This window comes from Lynx canadensis, chromosome A3 (genome assembly GCF_007474595.2).
Source record: "Lynx canadensis isolate LIC74 chromosome A3, mLynCan4.pri.v2, whole genome shotgun sequence".
Lineage (NCBI taxonomy): Eukaryota > Metazoa > Chordata > Mammalia > Carnivora > Felidae > Lynx > Lynx canadensis.
The window spans coordinates 29,084,528-29,111,159 of NC_044305.1; the positions used below are offsets into that span (position 1 = coordinate 29,084,528).

Genomic DNA, 26,632 nt, shown 5'->3' on the forward strand with positions numbered 1-26,632 from the left:
GGGAGGGGGATGTTAGCTCTCCTGGCGGGAGTTCTCAGTGGTTGGGACTAGGGAGGTGCTGCCTCTGCACACCCCCAGGGCACTTGGAGTTGGGCTTCCCAGGGGTCTTGAACAGCTACTTGTCCAGCAGCCTGAGGGGATTCTGATGGGGGGGAGGGGGTGCCAGGGCAGAGCAGGTCTGGCACCCTGCCCCAACATTCACATCCCAAGCCTGTTCAGGGGACACCAACCCGAACCTCAGCCCTTACAGACACACACCTGTTTCATGTGTGAACTGAACCCTGTGTTTCTGCACCCCTGTCCTTTCTTGATTGTCGGAGGGAGTGCTGGGTGGTGGGGGGGGGGCGGCTCTCTCTGGAACTCATCTCTTCAGAGGAGAGGGTCTTGCCGATGAACTAATTTACATAGCTTTCCTCATGATATAACTATATTTCAGAAAAATGGGTAAGTAGCAAACCAAAACCCACCTTTTCTAATACAATGACCGTTAACGTTTTAGTGTATTTCCTTCCCATCTTTTTTCCCATTCACATCCCTCCCCCCCCCCCCCCCCCGGGCTGTGTATACAATTCTGTATCCTGCCTGTTTTTCTGTTGGTTCTGGTTTTTATTTAATTTGAGGGGGTCAGTTTCTTAATGGGGGCTCCCTCTTTTTCTCCACCATCGGCTGCGGTGAGAGCTCCTTGTAAGAGTGGGTGAAGAGGTCCAGTGGGGCCTTGGGGGTGTAAGTCCCTTATTTCTCTCCCACCTGATCCTCTGCATCTGTCTCGAGCCAGCAGATTTGATGAGGGGGAAGCAGATGCACAAGGAGGCAGTGCACTTGTAGCCTGTGTAGTTACAGAAGTGCAGGGATGAGGCCCTTTGCCAGGGGATCTGACCAGCAGGGGTGTCATCTGCACGCGGGCATTCTTGAGTGGCACTGAGGTGTCCAGTCTGAGTCCCCAGGGCCACATTGCTGGGACTCAGTAGGCTTCCCCAGTTTGGCGAGGGGGCATTTCTTCAGGCCTGGGCTCCTTCTCTGCAAGTCCAGAGACTTCTGGGCCTCGGGGCACAGACTGGGAGGCCCTGCCCCCATTTGGGGGACTCTGGGCCCCCTCCTTCCACAGGGGAGCACGCTGAACCTTTCTCCTCATTCTTCTAACAGCGGCCCGTCGTCTCTCCAGTTTGTGTCTTGGTCCCCAGTCAGTCCTCTGCTCTGGTCTTTCCCTCCTGAAACAGCAACAACCAACCTTCCTTTCTCTGCCCCTGCCTCTTCAACCTCTGCCCAGCTCCGCCCCATCGCACCTCTGGGAAACTTGCCCAGGAGCACTCTTCCCCAAGGCTGCTTGGGATCTGACAGTGTCCTTGATGCCTTTGCCCCACAGCCCCCTGATTGTCAAGGCTTCTAGACGTTTCCTCACAGTCAGAGGTCAACTTTTAACAGTAGCACTCCCTTGCCCTCCACGTCTTTCCTCCCAGGTTTGAAGGTTAACCTCCCTCCCCCCCCACCTCAGCCTCCTAGCCCACTGCTCCAGGCCCAGTCTCTCACCGCCCCCCCCAAATCATCTACCATGCCCTGGGGGGACCAGAGCAATATTTCCAAAGAACTTTTCTCCACTCTGTTCCTCTCCAGTTAAAACCTTCAGTCACCCCTACTTCCTCCCAGGTATTCAGCACTCAAGGCTCATCTCCGTCTGGCCCCAAACTCCCTTGGAGCCCTTGACCTGATACATGGCATCTAACAACGCCTCTTGAAACAGTTCCCCTGGCCCCGGCATGCACAAAACCCACTGAATAAAGTCTTATGGTCTCGGGGACCACCCCTCACCCCAGCACCTCCTCCATTTGCGCCCTCCCACCCAGACCTCAGTTCTTAGTGCTGCCTAAGGATACTGGCCGCAGTATCAGTCAGCCTGTGCCCCTCCAGCCTGTGCCTTCCTTTAGGGCCAGGATAGTGGCTTGTTCATCCTGGTGTCCTCAGCACCAGGACAGGCTAGAGCAGTCAGCAGGGGGGCCAACGAGGATCTGCTGAAGGACACAGGAGTGGATGTTAGAAAGTTCCCAAATCCCTTTCTGCTGGGCTCCCCTCTCCACGTCTGTGGACTCCAAGATCCACCTGACTCCAGGAACCGGGTACTGGGACGGCCAAATTGTACAGAAGGGAGGGGTGGAGAAGGCCCAGAACCTGCCCAGATGGGTAAGGGAGGCTCTCTGCCAAGAGGAAGGAAGTCCTGAGCAGAAGAGGGATAGGGAGAAAAGAGGGGCTCCGTGCCCTTGCCCTGGAGAGGCAACAGGGGAGGGAAAGGAAGTCGGGTGCAGAGGGCTGGCAGAACTTCTCAGTGGGGAGCTCTGCGCAAGGATCCCTGGCCAGCGCTCTGACTTCATCTCCAAGCCGCAGGTCCCAGCCCCAGCCCCAGCCCGTGTGCCCCGGATGACCCTGCAGACCACGTCCTCTTGCTGAGGTGCGCGGCCCCGGCGGCAGCCCAGGGAGACCCCTGCGAGACCCAAACCCGCCCTCCGCCTTGAGCTGGTCCCAGCACACAGGCAGGCCCTGAGAGGGAAGCCAGCTGGGGCTGCCTTTCCTGTAAGCAGCTGCAGGCTGGCCTCCCTGCTAGGAAATGCTTTTGTTTGCTTTAATAATTAATAGCCGCTCCTCAGCCTGGGACCTGGCAGGCAGGCCTGTGGGTGGGTGGCGAGGGAGTGGGCAGGGAGAAGCAGGGTGGGCAGCCCTACAGCTGGAAGGGTGGGCAAGAGGAAGGGTGGGAGAGCTGGCCAGTGAGACCCCCTTCCCTCCCACCCCCTCACTGGGGTCCCCCGGTGGTTGAGACATCTTCCCATGGCAGGTGAGCCCAGCCGATGCCGCAGTGGGAATGGGGATATGAAGCAGTGGAATGGGGCAGTGGGAGCAGGGGATACGAAGCAGCCCCAAAGCCTCCGCTCCCGCAGACCCCTCTGGACACGGTTCAGAGCCTCGGGGTCCTCCCCGTGCCCACACCGTCCAGGTGTGTGCGCCCCCGTGAGCTGCCGCTTTTATCTTCCTGTTTGGTGGCACATCTGGGCTCTGGGCATGGTGGGCCGGGCAGGGCGCAGCCAACAGATCCTGTGCCGGCCCCAGCGTGATGGTTATCAGCAGTCCCAAGGGGCCCCGGGGAGGTGGGGGCTTGCAGGGAGCAGGGCCAGCGGGACACTTGGAGGAAGAGAGGACGCAGAGAAAGGAGAGACCCATGCGGCGGTGCCAGGATGGGGAAAAGAAGAACTGCGATTAGCAGAGACTTTAGGGAAAGGGGAGGCAAAAGGATGAGATACAGGAGACATGCTTTTTGTTCCACACCTCCTGAGGGAGGGCAGGTTAAAAGCCCCCCCCCCGCCATTACAGATGCCTTCGGGGCTTGTCCCCAGCTCCCCAGATTCCAAGGTGGATCAGGCCCAAGCCAAGACATTGCTCAGAACTTCGGCCTGTCCAGGCGGGCACGAGTGGGGGGGAGGCGGGAGGAGGTGTCTCTGGGGGGACGCCAAACTCCAGCCTCGGCCCCTCGTCCTCTGAGGGTTTGGGAGGCTTGTTTTAGATTGCTCGTGTTTATTATAAGCGTGTAGTCAAGGACGTAAGGAGCCCCAGGTGACCTCCCGAGGAGACAGCTGAGACTGTGAGATGCTCTCTGCCCTGGAAAGCTGTCGCGGGGTCCAGCAGCTGCCTGGAGAAGGGTGCACCCCGCTCAGCCTGGCCAAGGAGCATCTCCAGGGGGCTGCTGTGGCCCCAGCAACGGCAGCCGGACACTCTGCAGCCCCAGCATGTCCCCGCACGCATCCCCCACGTGCTTTAAAGCACAGGCCACCTGAATGGCCCCGGCTGTGAGGGTCGGGTTGTCCTCGGGGTCAGCTTGAACCTGGATTTCCTGCACAGTGCTCAGGAAGCCCACACGCATCCCTGCCTGCTACAAAGCAGGTGTCCTCAGACCCTAAAGGAGCCGCACCAACCAGAGCTCTTCTGTCCCAGCCGCCTTTAACTTCTGGGCTGTTTCCAGAACCGAAGCTGGCAAGGGGGCAAAGTGGGCCCTGGCGGGATTTTGAAAACGAGCCCTTTGTCCCCCCACATCCGGGGTCTTGAGTACAAGAGCAAATGCCCCGCCACCTCAGCCCACTCCAGAGTCGACAGGAAACTGTTCTGAACATTTTGTCGAGAACAGTCTTTTGAAGCAAGCCAGGAGATGGGGAATTCTTTCTGGAGCCTCACAAAAGTGATCGACGTGGCTGTTTTCGTCACTCAGCTGCGTTTATCTGAAAAAGGCGCCCATGCGGTGTGCTCTGTGCACTAACGATGCTAAGTGAACGAAATGTCTCTGAATTCTAGGCTCCGGCAACACATGCACCAGGTGAGCCAGTTTTTAGGCTTATCCGCCAAGTTGCACTCAGTCCCTTGGGCTGTAATTTTACTGGCTTCCAACACACCGAGGGCCTCCCGATGGCTGGTAGTTGGTACCCCACCCAAATCCCCTCTGGACCCTTGGTAAAGGGTCTGCTTCCCCTGCCGGCATCTGCCTCCCGGAACCTCCGCAGGCTCCCAGGGCCCGCTCTGCCCGCTTGCGCACCAGGCCGCAAAGTACCTTAGAAACGCTGCCCCGGGAGCCCTCAGCCAATGGCTGAAGTTGGTGGATGACTACCCCAGCTCCTTCCTCCAGCCCTCCGGCAGATAACTCTGCAGCACCTGTTCTAGACTGTTTCCAGAGCTCCCAGCCGCCTGAGCTGCGGTTGCCCAGGGCAGTAACTTGTTGATAAGGCACCCTTTAGGGAGTGCCTTTCCCTGTCTCATTCCCCAGCCTGGCCAAGTGTTTCCTGGAATCACTGTTTGCCTTTGAAGCCTTGCCTCTCCAGACTTCAGGGACTCTACTCCTGCTGCCCTTCTTTCTTGTAGATAAAGGATTCATAGCCAGAGACATGCCTGTAGTTTCTCCCCACATCCCGGTGGCGGTCTTGGGCAACCCCATCTTGGAGACCACAGAATCAGAGACATTGGCCTTCATCCACATCCGTCTGTCTCTAAGCCAGTAAGAGAGCGGACAGTGGCCCCACCTCCCACCGGTAGCCCACCTGCACCCAGCAGGGGCTCTCAGACCTCTCTGCACCCCTGCCCCCCATGTCTGTTTTCTGAGTTTGAGCCAATCTCTCTTTTCTTCCTTTGTGTTCTTTCATCTTGGTTTGTTTCCTCATTACAAGAGCAAAAGTCTCTCCTTACCCCTCCCACCCCTCTCCCTTTGGGGCTTGCACTCCCACTTCGGGATGTTGATTGGTCACCTCCTGCATGTTGGGGGTGCAGGGTGTGGTGGTGGGGGGGGAGCCAGGAAGGAGAAGGAAGGATAGTCCAGACCTACCTCACGTTCTTGCTCATGTGCTGACCCTTATGTCATTCTCTGTCTCTTGCTCATAGGAAATACTGGAATGCCTTTAAAGTAAAACTTATTCTATTTCACCTTGACCCTCTCACATGTCCAGCCAGAGTATGAGCAGGGTGAACTGCAGACACTCACAGACCAAGAGCGAGCCCTGGGTGTGCCCAGCAGGGGTCTCACCCACTCTGCGGTCCTCTCCGGGTCTGCAGGGGGCTGGAGCTGTTCCTCATATTGTTCTGTCCTTGTTCACCTGATAGTAATCCTGTCGGGAGCTGTAAACTAGCCACCTGTCCCACTGTGTTGCCTGGATGTCTGTGAGCCGGGGAAGAGGCGGGTGCCTCAGACCCGCTAAGCAAGGTGGGGAAGGGACGATGATGCTGGGCTGCCCCAGGAATGGAACCGAACCTGACCCCACTTTGGGGTAGGGCACAGGTGCGTGAAGCAGTGCAGCTGCTCCGTGTCCCCCGGCTGGCAGCACTGGGTGCTGGTACGCAGGCCCCAGGCAGGGGGCAGAAGGACCTGCTCTCTTCTCTCTCCCTGGGTTTCCTGACCTCTGTCCCCAGGAATCCCCTCTTGGATGGAGGGCAGCCCCATGAAGGGAGTTTGGCTTGGGACTTGGGCCAGACTTCCTAGGTCTGGTCCTTAGAAGCCTGGCAGGAGCTGGCAGGCAGCCAGGACCCGGGACTGACTGACATTTGCCAAGAGGGATGGATGAGAGAGACGCATGCCAACATCATTGATTTACTCTTGGCCTGGAAGTGCAGGGGTGTCTGTGAAGAAAGGGTACACTGAGTGGTCTAGGGGATTGCGTTATTGCTCGGCATCCACCCCTTGTCTGTTAAGGCCCCTCTCCTTGGACCTTCCATCCCTGCTGCCTGAGAGCCTTCTAGACACCTTCCCTAGGCTAGCTGACGGAATAAAGGGCACAGTGATCGGGGAGGGCTCCACAAGCCCACCCTTCTGCCTTTTCTCCCCTCAGGTGGTCCTGGAACCTGACCCTGGGAGCACCTCCTCCCACCACCCCTAAACTGGTCCTGGGGTCAGGGTTGCTGCCTCATTAGCATATGCATCAACAGTAATCAAGGACCTGCTGTGATCAAAGCTCTTCGGGCATCCCTGCTTCTGGCAAATGGGAAGCAGGAGGGTCAAGGCCAGGACTCGAAAGGACCGGCAGCCTGAAAGGGAGGGGAGGAGAAGGCTGAGGAAATGGGAAGCTGGAGGGGGAACATCCCTGCAGAAAGGGACAAGTGGTTGGTGAGGAAGAGAAGGTGTGGGTGGCCCTCCTCCAACTCCTTGATCAGAGAGAAAGAAGACCATCATTTCTGCCTCTGAAATCAGCATTTCACATGGAACGGTGAAGCTCTCAAGTAGGCTTGAGGAGGTGGAACACTGGTCCTTTCATTGTATTTACTATAATATGTAGAAGGAGAGGCGCCTCGGTGCCTCAGTGGGTTAAGCGTCCGACTCTTGATTTCGGTTCAGGTCATGGTCTCATGGTTCGTGGGATCTGGGCTCGAGCCCCACATAAGGCTTTGCACTGACAGCACAGAGCCTGCTTGGGACTCTTTCTCTCCCTCCGTCTCTGCCCCACCCCTCCCCACCTTGCGTGTGCTTGTGTGCATAGTGCCCTCGCTCTCTCTCAAAATAAATAAACATTTTAAAAAATCCTGAATATATATGAGTAAAAACATAACAAGGCTCTCAAGCCAGGATAGCCCAGATACTATGGTTTTGCATGAATATCCCAGCACCATCACCCTCATCCTATCCGCATCCCTGGGGCAGCTTCTCTTTCCCACCCCAATGCACCCTCCCCACAGGCCTCATCTTCTAAGCCCTGCTTGGCTTCAGAACCTTCTGGTGGCCTTTCCTTGTATTTATCAAACTACATCCCTCAACATCCATTATCTCACAGTTTCTCAGAGTCAGAAATCAGGGGGCAGCTCAGGGCTTCTTATGAGGCTGCAGTCATCTGAAGGCTTTGCTGGGGCTGGTAGATCTTCTTCCAGTGTGGCTCATTCACGCTGCTGGAAAGCTGAGGGCTGGGAGAAGACCTTGGGTCTTCTCCATGTAGACCTTCCACATGGCTGCTTGAGTATCCTCACAAGATGGCAGCCAGCTTTGCCCTGGGTGGCTGATCCAACAGAACAAGGCAGAAGCCACCGTGTCTTTTATGACCTAACCTTGGAAATCATATGCTCTCATTTGTGCTGAGTTCTATTGGCCACACAGACCAACCCCGATACAGTCTGGGAGGGGACTACACAAGGGCGCGAAGGCCAGGAGGAGGGGATCATGGGGCACCATCTTGGCTACCACACGCGGGAACTCCAGCCTGAGCCAAGTCAAGTAAGGTCCATTCCTGGAGGGTGTCCCAGGGCCCCCCACATACACTTGTGCACGCCACGAAGCCTCATTTCCCGGTGACTGTGACCACAGCCACCTTTTGTAGAAGGAGGATCTGAAGCTACGAGAGACCCAAGGAACACTCTTTTTAAGAGTGGCCCGGAGGAGAAAGTCTAAACTCCATGGCCTGGTTTTTGTGTCTCCGCAGTCTGGCACTACCAATGCAACTTTTCTTCTCTTCACTTCACTTTCTAAAATCTAGAAATCTAGGGGAGCCTGGGTGGCTCGGTCGGTTAAGCATCCAACTTCGGCTCAGGTCACCATCTCGCGGTCCGTGAGTTCGAGCCCCGCGTCGGGCCCTGTGCTGACAGCTCAGAGCCTGGAGCCTGTTTCAGATTCTGTGTCTCCCTCTCTCTCTCTGACCCTCCCCCATTCATGCTCTGTCTCAAAAATAAATAAGCGTTAAAAAAAAAATCTAGAAATCTAAAATCTAAAATCTGGTCCAGTGACACCAACCCTCACACCTACAACCATTTCTCATGCTGTTTGTTCTGCCCCTTGGCCTGCTGCAACTGTCGCGCTCCTAGTCACTCCTCAAGAACCAGGGGAACAGCCACCGTCTCTGTGAAGGCTTTCCCTCACCTTTCACAGACAGAAGTGATTTGCCTCTATAGATTTTTTGCGTAGTAACATCTTTTGGGGAGTACCCACCACTGTGCCTTGTGCTATAGCTCTCTGTATCTGTCTTCCCTCCCTTCCAGGCATTTAATTCTGGCCCCACTCAGTGCCATGTGTCCAGTGCTTGGTACGTCGTTGAGGCTGAGGAAATACTTGATGAATAGGGCCTTTGTTTTCCCTCTGCTCTCACCCAGGCCTTGCTTCTAGGAATCGTTTCTGATGAGCCAGGAGAAAGTCTGGGCAAGGCTAGACCAGAAGGTCCTTCTGCCCAAGGGAACCAGCGTGTATCTTTCCCAAAGTGTGAAGGCAGGTCCCTATATACCTACGGAGGACACCCCCTGCCTTCAGACATAGCCCGGGTTGTGGGCTGGGCAGATTAGTGGTCCTGCACCAGTTTAATGTCACGGGCTGGGGTACAGTGGGTTGTTTGTTCCAGAACCTCCTAGCTGCCCCCTGATGCGCTAAAGGGCAGTCACAGGTGCCTCTGGTCAGTTAGATTGGCCGCTCATATATGTGGTTTTAGAGATCAGCCTTTCAAAATGTGGGGCCCAGGGGAAAACCTGCCTCCACTGCTGCCTGCTGTGACACTTGTCGCCAGCAGAGCAGGGTAGGGTGACCGCCATCTGGGGAGCCCTGTCTAGAACTGAGATCTCTGGCAAAGGCAAGGATGGAATGGGCCCATCCAATCTAATTTCTTGCCCAGACTCTTGCCATGTCAGACCCATGTCCTGACCAGCTCACCTTCCTGGTCGGAGGCGATGGGGTCTTTCTCTCCGGAGGGCACTTCCGGTGGTTTTCCAGCTCCTTTCCTCCTCGCAGTGGCGTGGGCCTGGCACGCGCACATTTTGAGAAGCAGCCCCCCTCCAACCTCAGGAAATCCAACTTCTTCCACTTCGTGCTGGCTATGTATGACCGGCAGGGGCAGCCCGTGGAGGTGGAGCGCACAGCCTTCATCGATTTCGTGGAAAAGGACCGTGTGAGAGGCTCGTGGGCCAGAGCATGGGGTGGGGAGGGAGGGCTTCCCGGAACCCCCTCCCACTGGGCAGTTGAATGGATAGCCCGTGAAGGGGCGGGCAGAGAGGGGGGTGGAATGGATGGAAGGGAGGGAGAGGGAGTGGGATGAGGTGGGGGGGGGGGTTGAGGGGAGGCTGGAGGATCCACGTGAACACTAAGCATCCTCCCCATCTTGTCCCTGCAGGAACCTGGGGCTGAAAAGACAAACAACGGGATCCATTACCGCCTCCGATTGGTGTATAACAATGGTGAGTGACGCCCAGAGGAGGTCTAGGATCCCCGAACCTTGTGTGACTTGTGTGACGTAGAAGGCCCCATTCCTCCGGCTCCGGCGGAGGAGGGCCTGGCTCCAGGCGGGGAGGGTGTGGCGTCATCGGAGGCCCCAGCAAGCCCTCTCCACCTCCCCACCCTTAGGACTTCGGACGGAGCAGGACCTCTATGTGCGCCTCATTGACTCCATGTCCAAGCAGGTGAGCCAGCCCAGGGGATGCTCAGGCCCATCCCGCCCTCCTCTCGGACCCCATTTGAGTGTGAATCCTCATCCCTGCCCCCGCCTCCCCCATGCTGCTCCTCCCCACTGGTCCAGCACCCACAAGGCAGGACGGTGTGCATGGCCTTGCCCTGCAATCTGGAAGAAGGTAATATTTGTACAAAGGCTCTTAGGTTGCCTCCCCTAGAAGCCCAGCCTAGAGGGGCATTCAGGTGCATGGGCTTTATTGGGGAGCAGTGGAGAAGCACTCAGGAGAAGGGGAGAGAAGGAAGCAGGACAGAGTAGGCTGAGCGGGGCTCAGCAAGGACGTGGTCCCAGCTGGAGTCTAGCCTCAGCCCGATCCGCAGGGAGCTCTAGAGACGGAATGGCACCCGAGTTGCGCCCCCTTGAGGCAAGGAGGCCAGGATTCTGTACCCTGTATCAGTCAGTCGTTGGCTGCGGACCACTCCCGAGGGGAGAGTGTAACTTTTGAGACATTTCCAGGCTAGGCAGCTCCTATGTGCTGAGGGCAACTCTCAAGAGAAAGCCCTTAGCAGCCTACACTAACCACAGCTGGGGGATGGGAGCACTGGTCCAGGAAAGGGGACCAGGTGGGACCCCAGAGCTTCTACTGCAGATCCTTAGTGCCTTGCTGCCGTGGAAGGTCACAGGAGGCTCAGAGGCTAGCATAAGGAGCTTGGGGAAATTGAAATCTGAGTAAATCCCTGTGGATCCTGCCAAAGGCAGGGCCCCAAGACTCAGGGCTTCTTCAGAGAAGTTGTGAGTGCTGGTAAGGAGCAGGGTTGTGTCACAAATGGGCCAGTCAGTGGCCTGGAATGCAAGGTGGAGACAGGCTTTCCCACAGTCTTCAAGTAGCCTCCACCCAATCCCCGGGCAGAGGAAGAAGTGGTTTATTTCTAGAAAGCCTGCGGTCACCACGGTGTGGGAGGCAGACCAGGCAGTGTGGCAAATGGGACCGTGCAAGGGACAAATGTGGAAGGGGTTGGAGGAGGTCCAGAGAGACAGGGACCCCACAAGTGAGGGCTGGCCGGGAGGCACAGAGGGTTAGAAAGTGGGAAACCAGAGCTGCGGTTTATGAAGCTCGCACTCCCTGCTTCGGGGCAGAGCAGATGCTAAGGGACCCATGGGGAGGCTGATAGAACAGTGCAAGGGGGACACGGGGGCCTGGGCTAAGGACACGATACGGAGAGCCCAGAACGACAGTGCCTCTGAGCAGGAGGCAGAGGTCCACTAGGGGCATGGAAACAGTGGAGGAAAGAGTGTGTCTACCCCACCAATAACTTGACCTTGGTCCTTGTGGTCTGGGGACATCCCCGGCCTCAAACAGAGCTGGCTCTGGAAAGTGCGGCCTGCAGACAACCAGAATCTGTAGACCGACCTCGTGACACTCTAGCCCATCCCACCCCCCACTGTGGTGGTCCTGATTTGGCCCAGATCCCAGCTCCTGCTTTGCCTTCTTGGCGCCCCAGAGGCCCAGAGCAAGTTGGAGGGCATGATCTTCCCTGGGGCAGGGCTCATCTCTTCCCTCCACTTGGACTTGAGAGGAGCCTCCTTCCCCTCGAGACTGTGCGCTCCCCCTCTCCCCCCAGGCCATCATCTATGAGGGGCAGGACAAGAACCCCGAAATGTGCCGAGTGCTGCTCACTCATGAGATCATGTGCAGGTGAGAAGGTTTGGGTCACTTGCACCTTGCCCCTCGGTCCCCACCAGGCCCTGCCCCTGACCACTGTCACCCCCCTCCTCCTCCTCGCAGCTCCCTAGGGAAGCCGGGTGGGGGAAGGCGGTGAGGGAGGAGGGAGGCCCTTGAGCACAGTGCTGGCTGAAGAGAGGGTCCTTGAGGCCCCATTAGCCTGGCCTGTTTATGTGGCTTCGCCAAGTGTTTTTGTAAGAGAGGCCTCCTGCCACCACTGGAAAGCTTAACTAATAAAGCTCAGGGGAGGCTTGCTGGGGGGAGGGGGGAGCAGGGTTGGGCCTCCCGGATTAGCTCAGGAGCTAGAGAGAGGAAACTTTGCTGCTTCCTAGGTGAACCTCAGGGTGCTCCCTCAGCGGGGTGGGGAGGGGGGGCAGGGCGGTGGCGGGGGGGGTGCACAGCTCTTGGCTCCCCTTCCCTTGTTACCCCAGAGCTTGGCATTTCTAGGCAAGGTCTCCTCCGGAGATGCCAGTCATACAGGGTCCTGAGAGGCAGTTCTTCATGCATGGAGAAGAGAATAGTATTCAAAAATCTGGTTGGGACACTGGCTACCTTTGGGAAGAGTAGTGACAAGGAAGAGGCATGAGGGGGTTTCTGGGGCTCTGATCACATCGTCACATTTGGTCTGGGTGCTGGTTGCATGGGTGGGTTCACTTTTTGAAAATTTATGAGCTGCATGCTTCCAATTTGAGCTCTTTTCTACGTGTATAAAAAGTGTCTGGAGAGAGAGAGAGAGACCCTGTAGGTGGCCGGCAGCCTGCTTTTCCTGCATCCGCCAGGAGCAGCATGCCATTGGGACAAGGGTTCCCCAGCCAACCTTGCACTCAGGACTGGGCTCTCCAGGTCCCCACGAAGACCCTTCCTTCTCCCCCAGGCTCCTGGGAATGAGTCCCCTGGACCAGGGATTCCATAGTCAGAGACAGGACATCAGTATCCTCATCCTGAAGCATGTGTGCGAACTCGTGCGCGCGTGCGCACACACACACACACACACACACACACACACACCTTCTCCTTCCCTCCCTTTCCTCCTTCCCTCTCTCCTCATCTTCCCCCAGCCGGTGCTGTGACCGGAAGAGCTGTGGCAACCGGAACGAGACACCCTCTGACCCGGTCATTATTGACAGGTACAGGCTGGAGGCCCTGGGGGGCCAGGGCGGGCTGGGTTCAGCCGCGGGGCATGGTGGCACACCCACCCTCCTGTTGGTGGCTCTAAGCAGAGACGAACTGTCAGACTCCAGGGAGCTGCCACCCCTGGCCTCTGAGCGAAGCTCCCGGTGGTAGATTTCTGGGGTTGGGCCTAGGAGTGTGGTCCCTGTGGAAGGGCACCACTCTGGGGAGCCGGGGTGGGGGCCGAAGGAAGTGAACCAGAGCCCAGAACATGGGCTGGAAGGACTGAGGGGCTGGCAAGAGAAAGGCAGGGTAAGCAGGGTTCCAGTCCCCCATCCCATTCTACCCCTGCACTGCTTGACTTGACGTCTCTAAACTCCCGTTTCCTTCGTTTGAAAAGTGGGGACATACTTGGTGGGTTTCAGTCACAGGATTGTCAAGGTGATGCGTGTAAAGATGCATGCTGCCACCATGATGTTTTAAAAATTATTTCGTTTCTTTTTGAATTATTCTCCTTATTCTCCTCTCAATAGATAACCATTCACAGGAGCAAAAATTCGGGTTTAAAAGAGTTTATGGGGGGGGGGGAAGGTTCCCACCTCTGCGTCTCACCCATCCATTGCTCTCCAAACAAGCAACTGTTGTTAGCAGTTTCTTGGGCATCTTTCTTGAGATAGTCTGCACATAGATGAGAAAATGCAGATACATATTCTTTTTGTACCTTTCCTTTTATGTTTATAAAAATAATGGCACACCGACTGTACTTTTCAGCTCCTTTTCTCTTCTCTAAAAAACGTGTGTATTCGGGAGGTTCCATCAGGACACAAGAAGTCTCTTTATTCTTTTTTGCTACTGCAAACTATTCCATGGGATGGAAAAGCTATAATTTCTTATAGTCTGCCATTGCTGGACAATTTGGCTGTTTTCGTTCCTTTTCGGGGATAAAATATTCTGCAGTGGCTTACTTTCTCCATGTGTCACTTTGCACATACATGCATTTATATGAAGGATACTTTAAAAGCAGCACTTCTGGGTCAGGGGAGATATGCATTTGTAATTTTTTTAATGTTTATTTATTTTTGAGAGAGAGAGCATGAGCAGAAGAGGGGCAGAGAGAGAAGGAGACACTGAATCTGAAGCAGGCCCCAGGCTCTGAGCTGTCAGCACAGAGCCCGATGCGGAGCTCGAACTCATGAACCATGAGATCATGACCTGAGCTGAAGTCAGACGCTTAACTGACTGAGCCACCCAGGCGCCCCTGCGTTTGTAATTTTAATAGTTATTGTCAATTTGCCTTCTGTGGAGATTACACAGTTGGTATTCGTACCAGCAGATTTGAGAACGACTGTTGCCCACCCTCTGGCCAATTAAATATGTTGTTTATTCATTCAACAAATATACATTTTTTAATATTCACTCTGTGCCAGGGTCTCTTCATATTCTGTGGATTAAGCAGCGACTGAAACAGACAAAAATGCTTGTGTTTATGGGCTTATGATCTAGCAGGGGAGGTGGACACGAACTGTATGAGTGAAATGGATATTATCTTAGATGGTGGTAACGGCTAAGGAGAAAAAGCAAACGTCACGAAAGATCAGAGAGTGCACAGGAAGGGGGTATTGCAGTTTTAGAGTATTTAAGGAAAGCCTCGCTGAAAAGATGACATTTGAGCCAAGGCCTGAAGGAAGTAAGGGAGTGAGCCGTGTTTGAATCCAGGGGAAGAATATTCTTGGCAGGAGCGTACCTGATGCATTTAAGGAGGAGCAAGAAAGCGCAGGTGACCGGAGGAAGAGGGACCATGGGAGGAGGTGGTGTCAGAGAACCAGCGGGTGGGGGAGGAGGCGGGCAAGACCATGCAGACAGGGCCTTGTAGGTTGCATATAGATCATTATAAGGACTTTGGCTTTTATTCTGAATGGCATGGAAGCCATGGGCGGGGGATAGGGGGCAGGCAGGAGAGGTTTGGGAGGGAAATGAGATGACCTGATTTATATTTTAGCAAGATCGCTCTGACTCGTGTGTTGCAGATGACCTGTAGGAGGCAACAGGGGAGGCAGGGAGTTGAGTTATGAAGCCAGTACAGTTATCCAGGTGAGAGTAAGCGGAGGCTGTTATAGACAGGGTGTTAGGCAGGAAGTGGTTGGATAAATTTCATAGGCAGAGCTGACAGGATCTGTTACGGGAAGAGAGACAAAGTGACACAGAGAGAGGGGAGTTAAAGACATATCCAAGATTTCTGAGCTGATCAGCCCGGAAGGACAGAGTTCCTATTTCCTGAGGAGAGATTTCAGGACGAGTGGGTTTGGGAGGAGAGAGGTCAGGAGTTTGGTGTTAAGATGTTTGTTAAATGTCCAGGGGGGTTGATAAGCAGCTGAAAACATGATGATGGATCTCAAGGGAAAGGTCCAGGCTGCAGATAGAAATCTGAATGAATGAATGAATGAATGAATGAAGTTGTTAAGAGAATCGATGCTGAATGAAAATAGAAGAGGTCCAAGAACTGAATCTGGGCTATCCAGTGTTTAGAGGTCATGGAGATGCAGAGCCAGCGAAGGAGAATGAAAAACAGCAGCCAAGGCAGTACAAGGAAAGTCGGAGGAGTGGAATGTCCTAGAAGTCTGGATAAGAAAACATTCCAGGGACACCTGTGTGGCTCAGTCAGCAGCTAGCTCTTGATTTCCACTTAGGTCATGATCTCATGGAGACTAAGAATTGACCATTACATTTAGCAATGAGGGGGACATCGGTGACCTGAACAAGAGCTATTCCAATAGAGTGGAGGGGCAGAAGTCTGTTAGGAGGGTGTCTGAGAACGGGAGAAGAGAGACTAGAGGCAGTGAACAAAGGAACTCTGGTTTTGCCCTAAAGGGATCAGAAGGGCGCCTAGGTGGCCCAGTCGGCTAAGTGACCAACTGTTGGCTGATTTCAGGTCATGATCTGGCGTTTGGTGGGATCAAGCCTGGGGCAGGCTTCCCTGCTCAGAATCTCACTGCTTGGGATTCTCTCTCTTCCTCTGTCTCTGCCCCTCCCCTGCTCTCACATATGCATACCTGCACTCTTTCTCTCTCTCTCTCTCAAAGTAAGTAAATAAAATACTTTTTTTTAACGTTTATTTTTGAGAGAGAGAGAGAGAGAGCAGGAGACGGGCAGAGAGAGAGAGGGAGACACAGAATCCAAAGCAGGCTCAGGTCTCTGAGCTGTCAGCACAGAGCCTGTTGCGGGGCTCGAACTCGCCTGTGAGATCAAGACCTGAGCCGAAGCCGGATGCGCAATCAACGGAGCCAGCCATGTGCCCCAAAATAAACATTTCTTAAAAATTAAAATAAAGAAATCAGAGAAATGAAAAGGTCAAGAAAAAAATACAGCGTCTTCATATGCTGAAGAGAGAACCCAGTAGGAAAGGGGGAAACGATGCTACAGGAGAGATAGAGGTGGAAATTGCTGAAGCCATGTCCTTTAGTCAGCAGAGGGCATGAGATCCCATGCATGGGTGGAGGACTGGTTTAGCTGGGAGCACAGACAGTTCTCAATGGACAGAGCAAGGAAGTCAGAGAGCCTGGACCCGGAAATGGGCAAAGCAGGACATCTTCTTTCCTGATTACTTTGTTTTCTCAGTGTAAGGGGAAGCAAGGTCAACAGTGAAGGATAAGGATGGAGAAGGAGACACTAGGGCATGAAATAGTTGTCCAGGAGGATGAGTGAACCATGGAAACGTCATGTGATTACCAAGCAGCTACGAAGGGCCTGCCTCGGGTTTATGGTCATAAGTGAGAAATTTCTCCAGCCACGCTAAACTACCTGAGAGGGCAGGTGCAGAACAGGTAAGCGGTTGCGTAGAAGCAGAATTAGGGGGTTGCCAGGTGAGTGTATTGAAACCCGAGAGGGCAAGAGAGCGAAAAGAGTATGCAAAGAGTGTTTACGAAAATGGAACCAGGAATTTAAGCTAGATAGGGAGAGGAATATGGGCGGGTGAAGAGAAAGCAAGATACAGGGCATGCAGGTTCTGTGATGGGGCAAAACAATTTTTTGGAGTTGAGGTACCAGAAAGGGGTTGAGCTGGAGGTTAGAAGATGGTGAGACCATGGGTTGTCCGTAGGTAGGATTATTCAGGGATTACATTTATCAGTAAGATGTGGCCAAGGGAAGGTAGAGACAAGGTCACTGGAGGAGTGATGCTCACGGAATGCAGAGGAGAATGTCTTGGAAGAACTATCTATCTATATTGATAATGAAACCACCAAGAGTTATGACAGGATCATTGTCCAAGAGTATGTGTAGTGATGCAGCAGTAAAATCTTCAGGGAGTAAAGGCAAGTGATCTTGGGATTGAAAAATGCAACAAGCAGTGGTCACTATATGTATATATATATTTTTTTAATCTTTCTCTGTCAGCAAAGTGTATTGGGATATCCTGGTGAATTTCATTTCTGTCACTCTGAGGTTGAACATGGTTTCAGGTATCTAAAGTCTATTTGTATTTCCTTTTCTGTGGACTATCTGTTCATATCCTTTGCTTCTTTTTCTTTTAAAAAATTTTTTTTTCATGTCTATTATGTATTTTTGAGAGAGACAGACAGGGCACAAGTGGGGGAGGGGCAGAGAGAGGGAGACACAGAATCCGAAACAGGCTCCAGGCTCTGAACTGTCAACACAGAGCCCGATGTGGGGCTCAGACCCATGAGCCACGAGATCGTGACCTGAGCCGAAGTGGGACGCTTAACTGACGGAGCCACCCAGGCGCCCCCTTTGTGTATTTTTCTATGAAGGATTGGCTTTCGTTATTGATTTGTAGGAGTATATGTTAAGGAAATTAGCCCTTTGCATGTGTCGCTCTTTTTTCTTTCTAGTTGATTGTTATCTTGTAACTTCTTATGACGAAACTTGCCCAATGCCTCAATCTTTTAAGTGTTCTGGATTTTTGTCATAGTTAGAAAGGCCTCTGTCACACTAAAATTATTTTTAAAGATGTATCCTATGGTTTCTCCTGGTACCTTTATGGTTTCATTGTTTACATGTAAATATTTGATCCATTTGAAAAAATAACCAAGTTCTTGTGTCCCATATAATACATACAGAAGAAAAATATAACAAGATAGAAATTATGAGGCATAATGATCAACGTACACCTGTGAACCTACCAACTAACTTAAAATTAGAACATTAAAAATACTATTTTTTAAGTTTATTTATTTATTTTGAGAGAGAGAGTGTGAGCCTGGGAAGGGGCAGAAAGAGAGAGAGAGAGAGAGAGAGAGAGAGAGAGAGAGAGAGAGAATCCCAAGCAGGCTTCACACTATCAGTGCAGAGCCCGATGCGGGGCTTGAACCCACAAACTGAGCTCATGACCTGAGCTGAAACCAAGAGTCGGATATTTAACTGACTGAACCACCCGGTGCCCGACATTAGAAGTGTTACTGAAGCCTTTGCTATCTCACACCGATGCCTACCCCTCTCCTAAAGGTGATGAGTAAATGAACTGTGGGTTTATCCTGAAAATATCTAAAAAATATCTAATAGCTAAAAATTAGATTGTAAACAATATGTTTAGTTGTGCTTATTTTTAACTTTATAAAAGTGATATCGCGTTGTAGTAGTCTTCTAAAATGTTCTTTTTAATTGTGCTGTATTTAGCTATGGTTGGTTGTGCTTTGTTTTTGCTGTTAGAAGCAAAGCTGCCTTGAACATTCTTGTCTGTCTCTCCTAATTCGAACAGGTGCAAGAGTGTGTTTAGGATGTCAACCTCAGACTGGATCTGCCAGGTCATAGGGTGTGGACGTGATTAACTTTAGGAGTCAAGGTCAAAGCGTTTTTCAAGATGGTTGTCTTGAGTAGTGCTCCCAGCCACAGTGATTGAGTTCCTATTGCTCTCCATCCTCACCGACACTCACTGATGTCAAACCTCTTCGTGTTTGCCAGCCTAGTAGGCACACAGGGAATTTTGTGGGAGCTTTAATTTGCATTTTCCTGATTACTAATGAAGTTGAGCATATTTTTATTTGTTTATTGGTATTTGCATTACTTCTACTAAGTATATGCTAAAGTCTTGCCCATTTTTCTTTTTGAATTGTTCGTGTTTTTGATACTGATTTTAATGGTTCTTTATGAATCCTAGATACTGATCCTTTATCAGGAAGGTGTATTTCAGGTATCACAATGTAGCTGAATTTATCAATATTTTTCTCATGGTGTTTGCTCTGTGTTTTATTTCAGAACTCTTTCCCTATGCTGAGTCATAAAGATATTCTTCTATATTTTCTTGTAAAGGTTTTACAGTTTTTCATTTTACAATTAGGTTTATAATCCATGTGGAACTAATTTGGGGGCATTGTGTGAATTAAAGAATCATTCTAATTACTTTTATTTATAAATCACTAATTACTCTAGTATCACTAAATATTTCATCCTTTCCTACTTAGCTGCAGTATCATCTATATTCGAAATCAGGTTTCCTTCTATTTGTGGGTCTGTCTCTAGACTCTTTGTTTTGTTCCTTTGATCTGTTTGATAATCCCTGTGCTGACATCATGTTTTTTAATCACTATAGCTCTACAATAATGATATAAACAAGTGTGTAGGGCAAGCCTCCTACCCTCTCTTGTTCTTGAGGAGAATATTGCATATTTTGGCCTTTTGTGTTTCCATATAAATTTTATAATCCATTTATAAAATCACTCACTCACACACACACACACAGATCTTTGGATGCCTTGGTTAATATTACAATTAACTTGTACATTAATTTGGAAAAGAATTCACATCTTTTTGCTACTGAATCCATATCCATGAATATGGTTTCTCTCTCCATTTATGTATATTTTCTCTAATGCCTTTCAGTAAAGTTGTATAATTTTCTCAATAAAGACCACATATACTTATTTTTTTTTATTTATTTACTCATTCAATAAATATTTATTGAGCATCTACTATGTACCAGGCACTGTTCTAGACTCTGAGAATACCAGAGTAAACAAAGCAGACAAAAGTATCTGTACTCATGGAGGGAGAAGACACAAAGAAGATAGGCAAAAGCAGTAATTCTGAGTGTGGTAGAATGTGACATGTGGAAAAAAATAGAGAAAAAAAACTGATCAGGAATTTGGGGGTTGGGGAAATGTGATTTTTAAATGGAGTGGTCACAGTAGGCCAAATTGAGAAGGTGGAATTTGAGGAAAGATTTAAAGAGATGAGAGAATGAGCCATTCAGATGTATGAGCAGCTTATTTCTAGTACAGTTTATATTTTGTTGCTATTACAAATTATATCTTTTTTTATATTTTCTAACTCTTTGTTGATAGTATAGAGAAATACAGTTGGTATTTGCATGTGGATCTTTGTCTTTAGATTTGTTTTGCTTTTTCTATATAGACAGTCGTCTTATGCAATCTTGACTGTTCCTTTTTCTATTTAATTCTTACGTACTTTTTTTTTCTTACTTTATTGCACTGGCTAAACCTCAAGTACAGCACTGAGTACAAGCAGTGGCAATGGAATTCTTGTCTTGTTTTTTTTATTTTGAAGAAAATGTTCCCAATGTTTTACTATTAAAAACATGGTTAACTGTAACTATTTGGTAGTATATCCCATCAGGTTAAAAAGTTTGGTAAGAAATTTTTGGTTTGGGAGGCTTTTAAAATCATGAATGGATGTTGAACTTCACATGTTGCTTTTCTCTGCATGTACTGAGTTGATCAGATAGCTCTTCTCCTTCAAACTATTCATGCGCTGAATTTCACTACTGGTTTTCCTAATCCTGAATTACTACTGGTAGAAATCTAACTTGATAATAGTTTACTGTCTTCTCTATATGCTGCAGGAATTGGAATTGTTAATAATATTTTTAGAGTTTTTGCATTTATGTTCAACAGTGATTGGCTTGTAATTATCTTATAATGTCCAGGTATGATTTTGACAGTTAGTGATGTACCAGCCTCAAATAATTAAAAGGGGCATGTTCTTTCTTTTACTATTTGCTGGATGAGTTTGTATGAGTTTGGAATGATTTGTTCCTTGAAAATTTGTTATAATCTGCCTTGAGTTTTTGCGGATGAGGAAGAGAGAATTTTTAAACCATTGACTCTTTTTTTTAAAATGGTCATAGAGGGGCGCCTGGGTGGCGCAGTCGGTTAAGCGTCCGACTTCAGCCAGGTCACAATCTCGCGGTCCGTGAGTTCGAGCCCCGCGTCGGGCTCTGGGCTGATGGCTCAGAGCCTGGAGCCTGTTTCCGATTCTGTGTCTCCCTCTCTCTCTGCCCCTCCCCCGTTCATGCTCTGTCTCTCTCTGTCCCAAAAATAAATAAACGTTGAAAAAAAAAATTTTTTTTTTAAAAATAAAAAAAAAAATAAAATGGTCATAGACATTTTAGGCCTTCTATTTCTTTTTTTACTTTGCTTTGGTGAGTTTTTTTTTTTTTAAGGAATTTATACATTGTACTTAAGTTTTCAAATTTGTTTCCATAAAGTTGTTCATAATGTTCTCTTATCTTTTTTCTCTTTGCTGTATTTTTAACTATGAACATTTTCCATTCCTGGTATTAGTTGTTTGTATCATATCTTTCTCTTCAATAAGGTTTGTCAGCTATTTGTCACTTTTCTAAAACTTTTAGCCTAATCGATCTTTTTCCAATTTTTGTGTGTTTGCTTTGCATTACATTAATTCTGCATCTATCTTGATTTTGTCCCTTCTCCCTTGACTTTGTTTTGTTCTTTCCTAATTTCTTGAGTTGGACACTTATTTCATTAATCACTGACCTTCTTCCTTACTAATACAATCATTTAAGGCTATCACATTTCTTTAAAATACTACTTTCCTATAGCTCACATTTTCATATCTCATATTTTTATTATCACTCAGTTTCAAGGATTGTTAAATTTCTGTTACGACTTCTTTTTCAATGCATGGGATACTGAGAGGTGTGTTTTCTTGTTCTTTATTTTTAATTAACTTTATGGGGCGCCTGGGTGGCTCAGTCAGTTAAGCGTCTGACTTTAGCTCAGGTCATGATCTCATGGTTCACAGGTTCGAGCCCCACATGGGCTCTGTGCTGACAGCTCAGAGCCTGGAGCCTGCTTCGTGGATTCTGTCTCCCTCTCTCTCTGCCCCTCCCCTGCTTGTACTCTGTCTGTCTCTCTCGCTCAAAAATAAAATAAAACATTAAAAAAAAATTTTTAAATTAACTTTGTGAGGTATAATCGATATGCAATAAAATGTACATGAAGTATACAGTTTGAAAAGTTATGACATATGTATATACTGATGAAACCATCACCACAATTGAAATAGTGAACATATCTTTCAACCCCAAAAGTTCCTTCATGCCCCCTTGGAATCTTTCCCTCTCTCCCCTTACCTCCATCCTCAGGCAACCGCTGATCTGCTTTCTGTCATTATAGATTTATTCGCATTTTGTAGAATTTTATATAAATGAAATTATACAATGTGTGCTTTTTTTTGTCTAGGTTTTTCTCACTCAGCATAATCTTCTTTGTGTGTTTCATCCATGTTGTTGCATGTATCAACAGCTCATTCCTTTTTATTGCTGAGTAGTATTCCATTGTACGAATATAGCAAAATGTGTTTGTGCCAGCATCTCTTGATAGCCATCTGGGTTGTTTCCAGTTTTTAGCTATTACAAATAAAGCTTTATAAACATTTATGTACAAGTCCTTTTATGGACAAGTGCTTTCATTTCTCTTGGGAAAAATCCTAAGAGTGATGGTGAGACCATATAGTAAGAGTATGTTTAACTTTGGGGCACCTGGGTGGCTCAATTGGTTTAGTGTCCAACATCAGCTCAGGTCATGATCTCACAGTTCGTGAGTTCAAGCCCTGCATCAGGCTCACTGCTTATAGCACAGAGCCCGCTTCGGATCTTCTGTCCCTCTCTTTCTCTGCCTCTCTCTCCCTCTCCCAAAAATGAGTAAACATTTTTTAAAAAGAGTACGTTTAACTTTATAAGTAATTGCCGAACTGATTTCCAAAGAGGTTGTACCATTTTACATTCCCGCCAGCAGTGTATGAGAGTTGTAGGGCCTCTACATTCTCATCAGCATAATAGTCTATCTTTTTAATTTTAGCCATTCTAATAGGTGTGTGGTGGGGTCTTATTGTGGCTTTAATTTGCACACCTCTACTGACTAATGATGTTGAACATCTTTTCATGTGCTTATTTGCCATCCACACATTTTCTTTCAAGAAGTGACTGTTCAAATCTTCTGCCATCACTCCTCCTTTTTATTGGGTTGTTTGCTTATTACTAACTTGTAGGAATTCTCTATCTTCTGTCTATACTCTGTGGATAAAAGTCAGATATCTATTTTACAAAAAAAAAAAAAAAAATTTTTCCAGCCAGTGGCTTGTCTTTTCATTCTCTTAGCAGTGTTATTTGAAGAGTATGAGTTTTTAAATTTTCATGAAGTCCAATTTATTAATTTTTTTTCTTTTGTGTATTATGCTTTTGATGTCATAGCTAAAAAAATCTTAACTCAATGACTTCAGCTTTCATTCTAGGAAACGAGGAAAAGGAGATGAAATTAAATCCAAAGTAAGCAGAAGAAAGGAACTAATCAATAGCAAAATAGGGAACAGATAAACAATAGAGAAAATCAATGAAACCAAAAACTGGTTCTTTTAGAAGATCAATAAAATGGATAAATCTATAGCCAGACTGATCAAGAAAAAAAAGGGAAGACACAATTTGCCAATATCAGGAATGAGAATGTGGCATTGCTATATATTCTAGATATATTAAATATATCAGAAACATTTTGAACAATTTTATGCCAACAAATTCAAAAATTTAGACAATTTATATTTAAAAAAACTTTTTTTTAATGTTTATTTATTTTCGAGAGAGAGAGAGCACGAGTGGAGGAGGGGCAGAGGGAGAGAGAGGAAGACACAGAATCTGAAGCAGGCTCTAGGCTCTGAGCTGTCAGCCCAGAGCCCAATGCAGGGCTCGAACTCACAAAGCCGCAAAATCATGACCTGAGCCGAAACAAGAGCCAGATGCTTAACCGACTGAGCCACCCAGTTGCCCCCAGCCAATTACTTTCAAAGAGATTTTGAAAAGATGAAAAATATCTTCTACATTTACCCATGTAGTTAACCGTTCTTTTCTGTAGACCCAGATTTCCATTTTTCTTATGCCTGAAGGGGCTCTTTAATATTTGTTTGTATAGTACGGGGTAGAGAATTTGGGGTTGACTGTTGTTGTTAAGATGTTCATTGTCTTCTCTTGCATGTCTTTCTGTTTTTGAGAGAGAGAGAGTGCGAGTTGGGGAGAAGGGCAGAGAGAGAGAGAGAGAGAATCTTAAGCAGGCTCCACACTCAGCACAGAGCCCAATGTGGGGCTTGATCCCATGACCGTGGGATCATGACCTGAGCTGAAATCAAGAGTCAGGATGCTCAACTGGATGAGCCACCCAGGCGCCCTTCTCTTGCATTTCTGATGAGAAATCTGTTACCATCATGATCTTTGTGCCTGTGTGCATACATGTCTTTTATCTCTGGATGCTTTTAAGATTTTTCTCTTTATTATGCATTTTTAACAACTTGATTATCATGTGCCTTGGTGTAGTTTTTCTTCACGTTTCATATGCTTGGAGTTCATGGATCTTTTTGGATCTATGAGGTTACAGTTTTCTTTACATTTGGAAAGTTTTTTTACTGTTACTTTCTCAAATATTTTTTTGCACCCCACTCCTCTGGGGACTTCAGTTGCTTAAATACTAAACTGCTTGAGGTTTTCCTGCAGCTCACTGACATTTCATTTTGGGGGATTTTGTTTTATTTTGTTTTTCATTTGGGATAGTTTCTACTGCCATGCCTCAAGTTCACTAATCCTTTCTTTGGTGATGTTTCGTCTGTTGTTAATCCCTTCCAACATATTTTTTATCTCAGACATTGTAGTTTTCATCTCTACAAGTTTGATTTGTATCTTTTTTATATCTTCCATGTCTCGACTTAAATTTTTGAATATACCAAGTACTGTTATAATTACTCTTTTAATGTCTTTTCCTGCTACTTCTAACATCTGTGTCTATTCTATTTCAATTGATGGATTATTCTCATTATGGGTCTTATTTTTTTGCATCTTGGCATGCCTGGTATTCTGTAATTAGATGCCAGACATGAATTTTTCCTTGTGGGTGTTGGATATTTTTGTATTCCTATAAATCTTCTCGAGCTTTTGTTCTGGGATGCAGTTAAGTTACTTGGAAACAGTTTGATCTTTTTGAGTCTTGATTTCATGATTTATTAGATGGTTCCACAGCAATATTCCATCTAGGACTAATTACTCCCCACTACTGAAGTAAGACCTTCTTGAGCGCTGTACCCAATCTCTCATGAATTATGAGTTTTTTAAGTCTAGTAGCTAGTAGAAACAGGCACTATTCCCATCTCCATGCGAGCACCAGGACTATTCTCTTTATTCCTTTTGGGTGGTTATTTCCTTGGCCTTGGGTAATTTTGTTATATGCACACACTGCTCAAATACTCTACTAAATACTCGAGGGAGATGTTTCAATAATATTTATATATCATATATTATATTATATTTTCTGGTTCCTCTGTGTACCTGTCTCCTCCAGGTAGGTCTGTCCTAAGAAGTCTAGCTACCTTGGTCTCCATGGACTCTCAGTGTTATCTCCTCAATTCTGACATCTGCTGGGCTCTGCCTCAGTTCCCCCCCTCCTGTGCTGTGATCTGGAAACTCTCAAAGCAATATGCTGAGACATTTGTCAGGTTCACCTCACTTATTTCCCATCTTTTAGGGATCACTGTCTCTTGTTCTCCGATGTCTATTGCCTTGAAAATATTCAGTGCATTTTGTCTGGTTTGTTTTGTTTTCAGGCCACAGGTAAAGGTAGTCTCTGTTACTCAGTCTTGATTAGAAGCAGAAGTAGAAGTATGTTTTTTAGTTCCCAAGCATGTGGTGTTTTTCTATTTATTTTTGTTGCCAATTTCTAACCTAATTGTGCATCTAATTGGGTCTACCACTTTATAATCAAGATTGTTAACTGTGTTGTTCAGATCTGTCTTTCCCTTTGTCTGCTTGACCTATTACGAATTGAGATATAAGGTTATCATCTTTGCATGAACTTTCAGCTTATCTTTGTGAGTTTCATCATTTTTTACATATACATATCAGGGGCACCTGGGTGGCTCAGTCGGTTAAGCGTCCGACTTCGGCTCAGGTCATGATCTCGCGGTTCGTGAGTTCAAGCCCCGCATCAGGCTCCGTGCTGATGGCTCAGAGCCCGGAGCCTGCTTCAGATTCTGCGTCTCCCTCTCTCTCTGCCCCTCCCCTGTTCATGCTCTGTCTCTCTCTGTCTCAGAAATGAATAAATGTTAAAAAAAATATATATATATATATATATACACATATCTAAATTTATATATATTAATGTAGCCATCAAAACTTGATGGAACTCACAAAGATAAGCTGAATGTTCATGTGGAAGATTAATATATACAGTATGTAATTAATAATAATATATATTATTGGCTATTTTATTGATTGTGGACAAGTTTTAAAATCTTATAGCTCTCTTCTGGGTTGAACTTTTTGTGGGAATTTAGTGATCCTTTATTTCTAATATGTATGTGTATGTGTGTGTATTTTATTTTTGTTATTTTTTTAATTAAAAAAATTTTTTTTGCTTTAAAGTCTGTATTATCTCATATTATTTACAGGCTCTTTCAACTTACTTTTGATTATATTTGCATCATATGCATCTTTTCATCTTTATTTTCAACCATTATGTGTCCTTGTGTTTCAAGAATTTCTCTCTCTTTTTTTAAAATAAAGTTTATTTCTTTATCATTTTGAGGGAGAGTGCACACGTGTGCAGGGAAGGGACAGAGAGTCGGATGCTTAAGCAACTGAGTGACCCAGGCACCCCTGGAATATTTCACTTTTAATGGCATATTGCTGGATTTA

The 26,632-nt window shown here is 47.9% G+C and overlaps 1 protein-coding gene across 1 annotated transcript in view; it reads left to right on the plus strand.

The window, feature by feature from the left end:
* Window positions 1-26,632, plus strand: part of EBF4 (EBF family member 4) — a 60,508-nt gene that overhangs the window by 3,511 nt on the left and 30,365 nt on the right. The window contains exons 4-8 of the mRNA XM_032592765.1: window positions 9,206-9,362; window positions 9,585-9,648; window positions 9,815-9,870; window positions 11,480-11,553; window positions 12,639-12,707. Of these exons, the coding sequence (XP_032448656.1) occupies window positions 9,206-9,362; window positions 9,585-9,648; window positions 9,815-9,870; window positions 11,480-11,553; window positions 12,639-12,707 (420 nt within the window). The remainder of the gene's footprint in view (window positions 1-9,205; window positions 9,363-9,584; window positions 9,649-9,814; window positions 9,871-11,479; window positions 11,554-12,638; window positions 12,708-26,632) is intronic.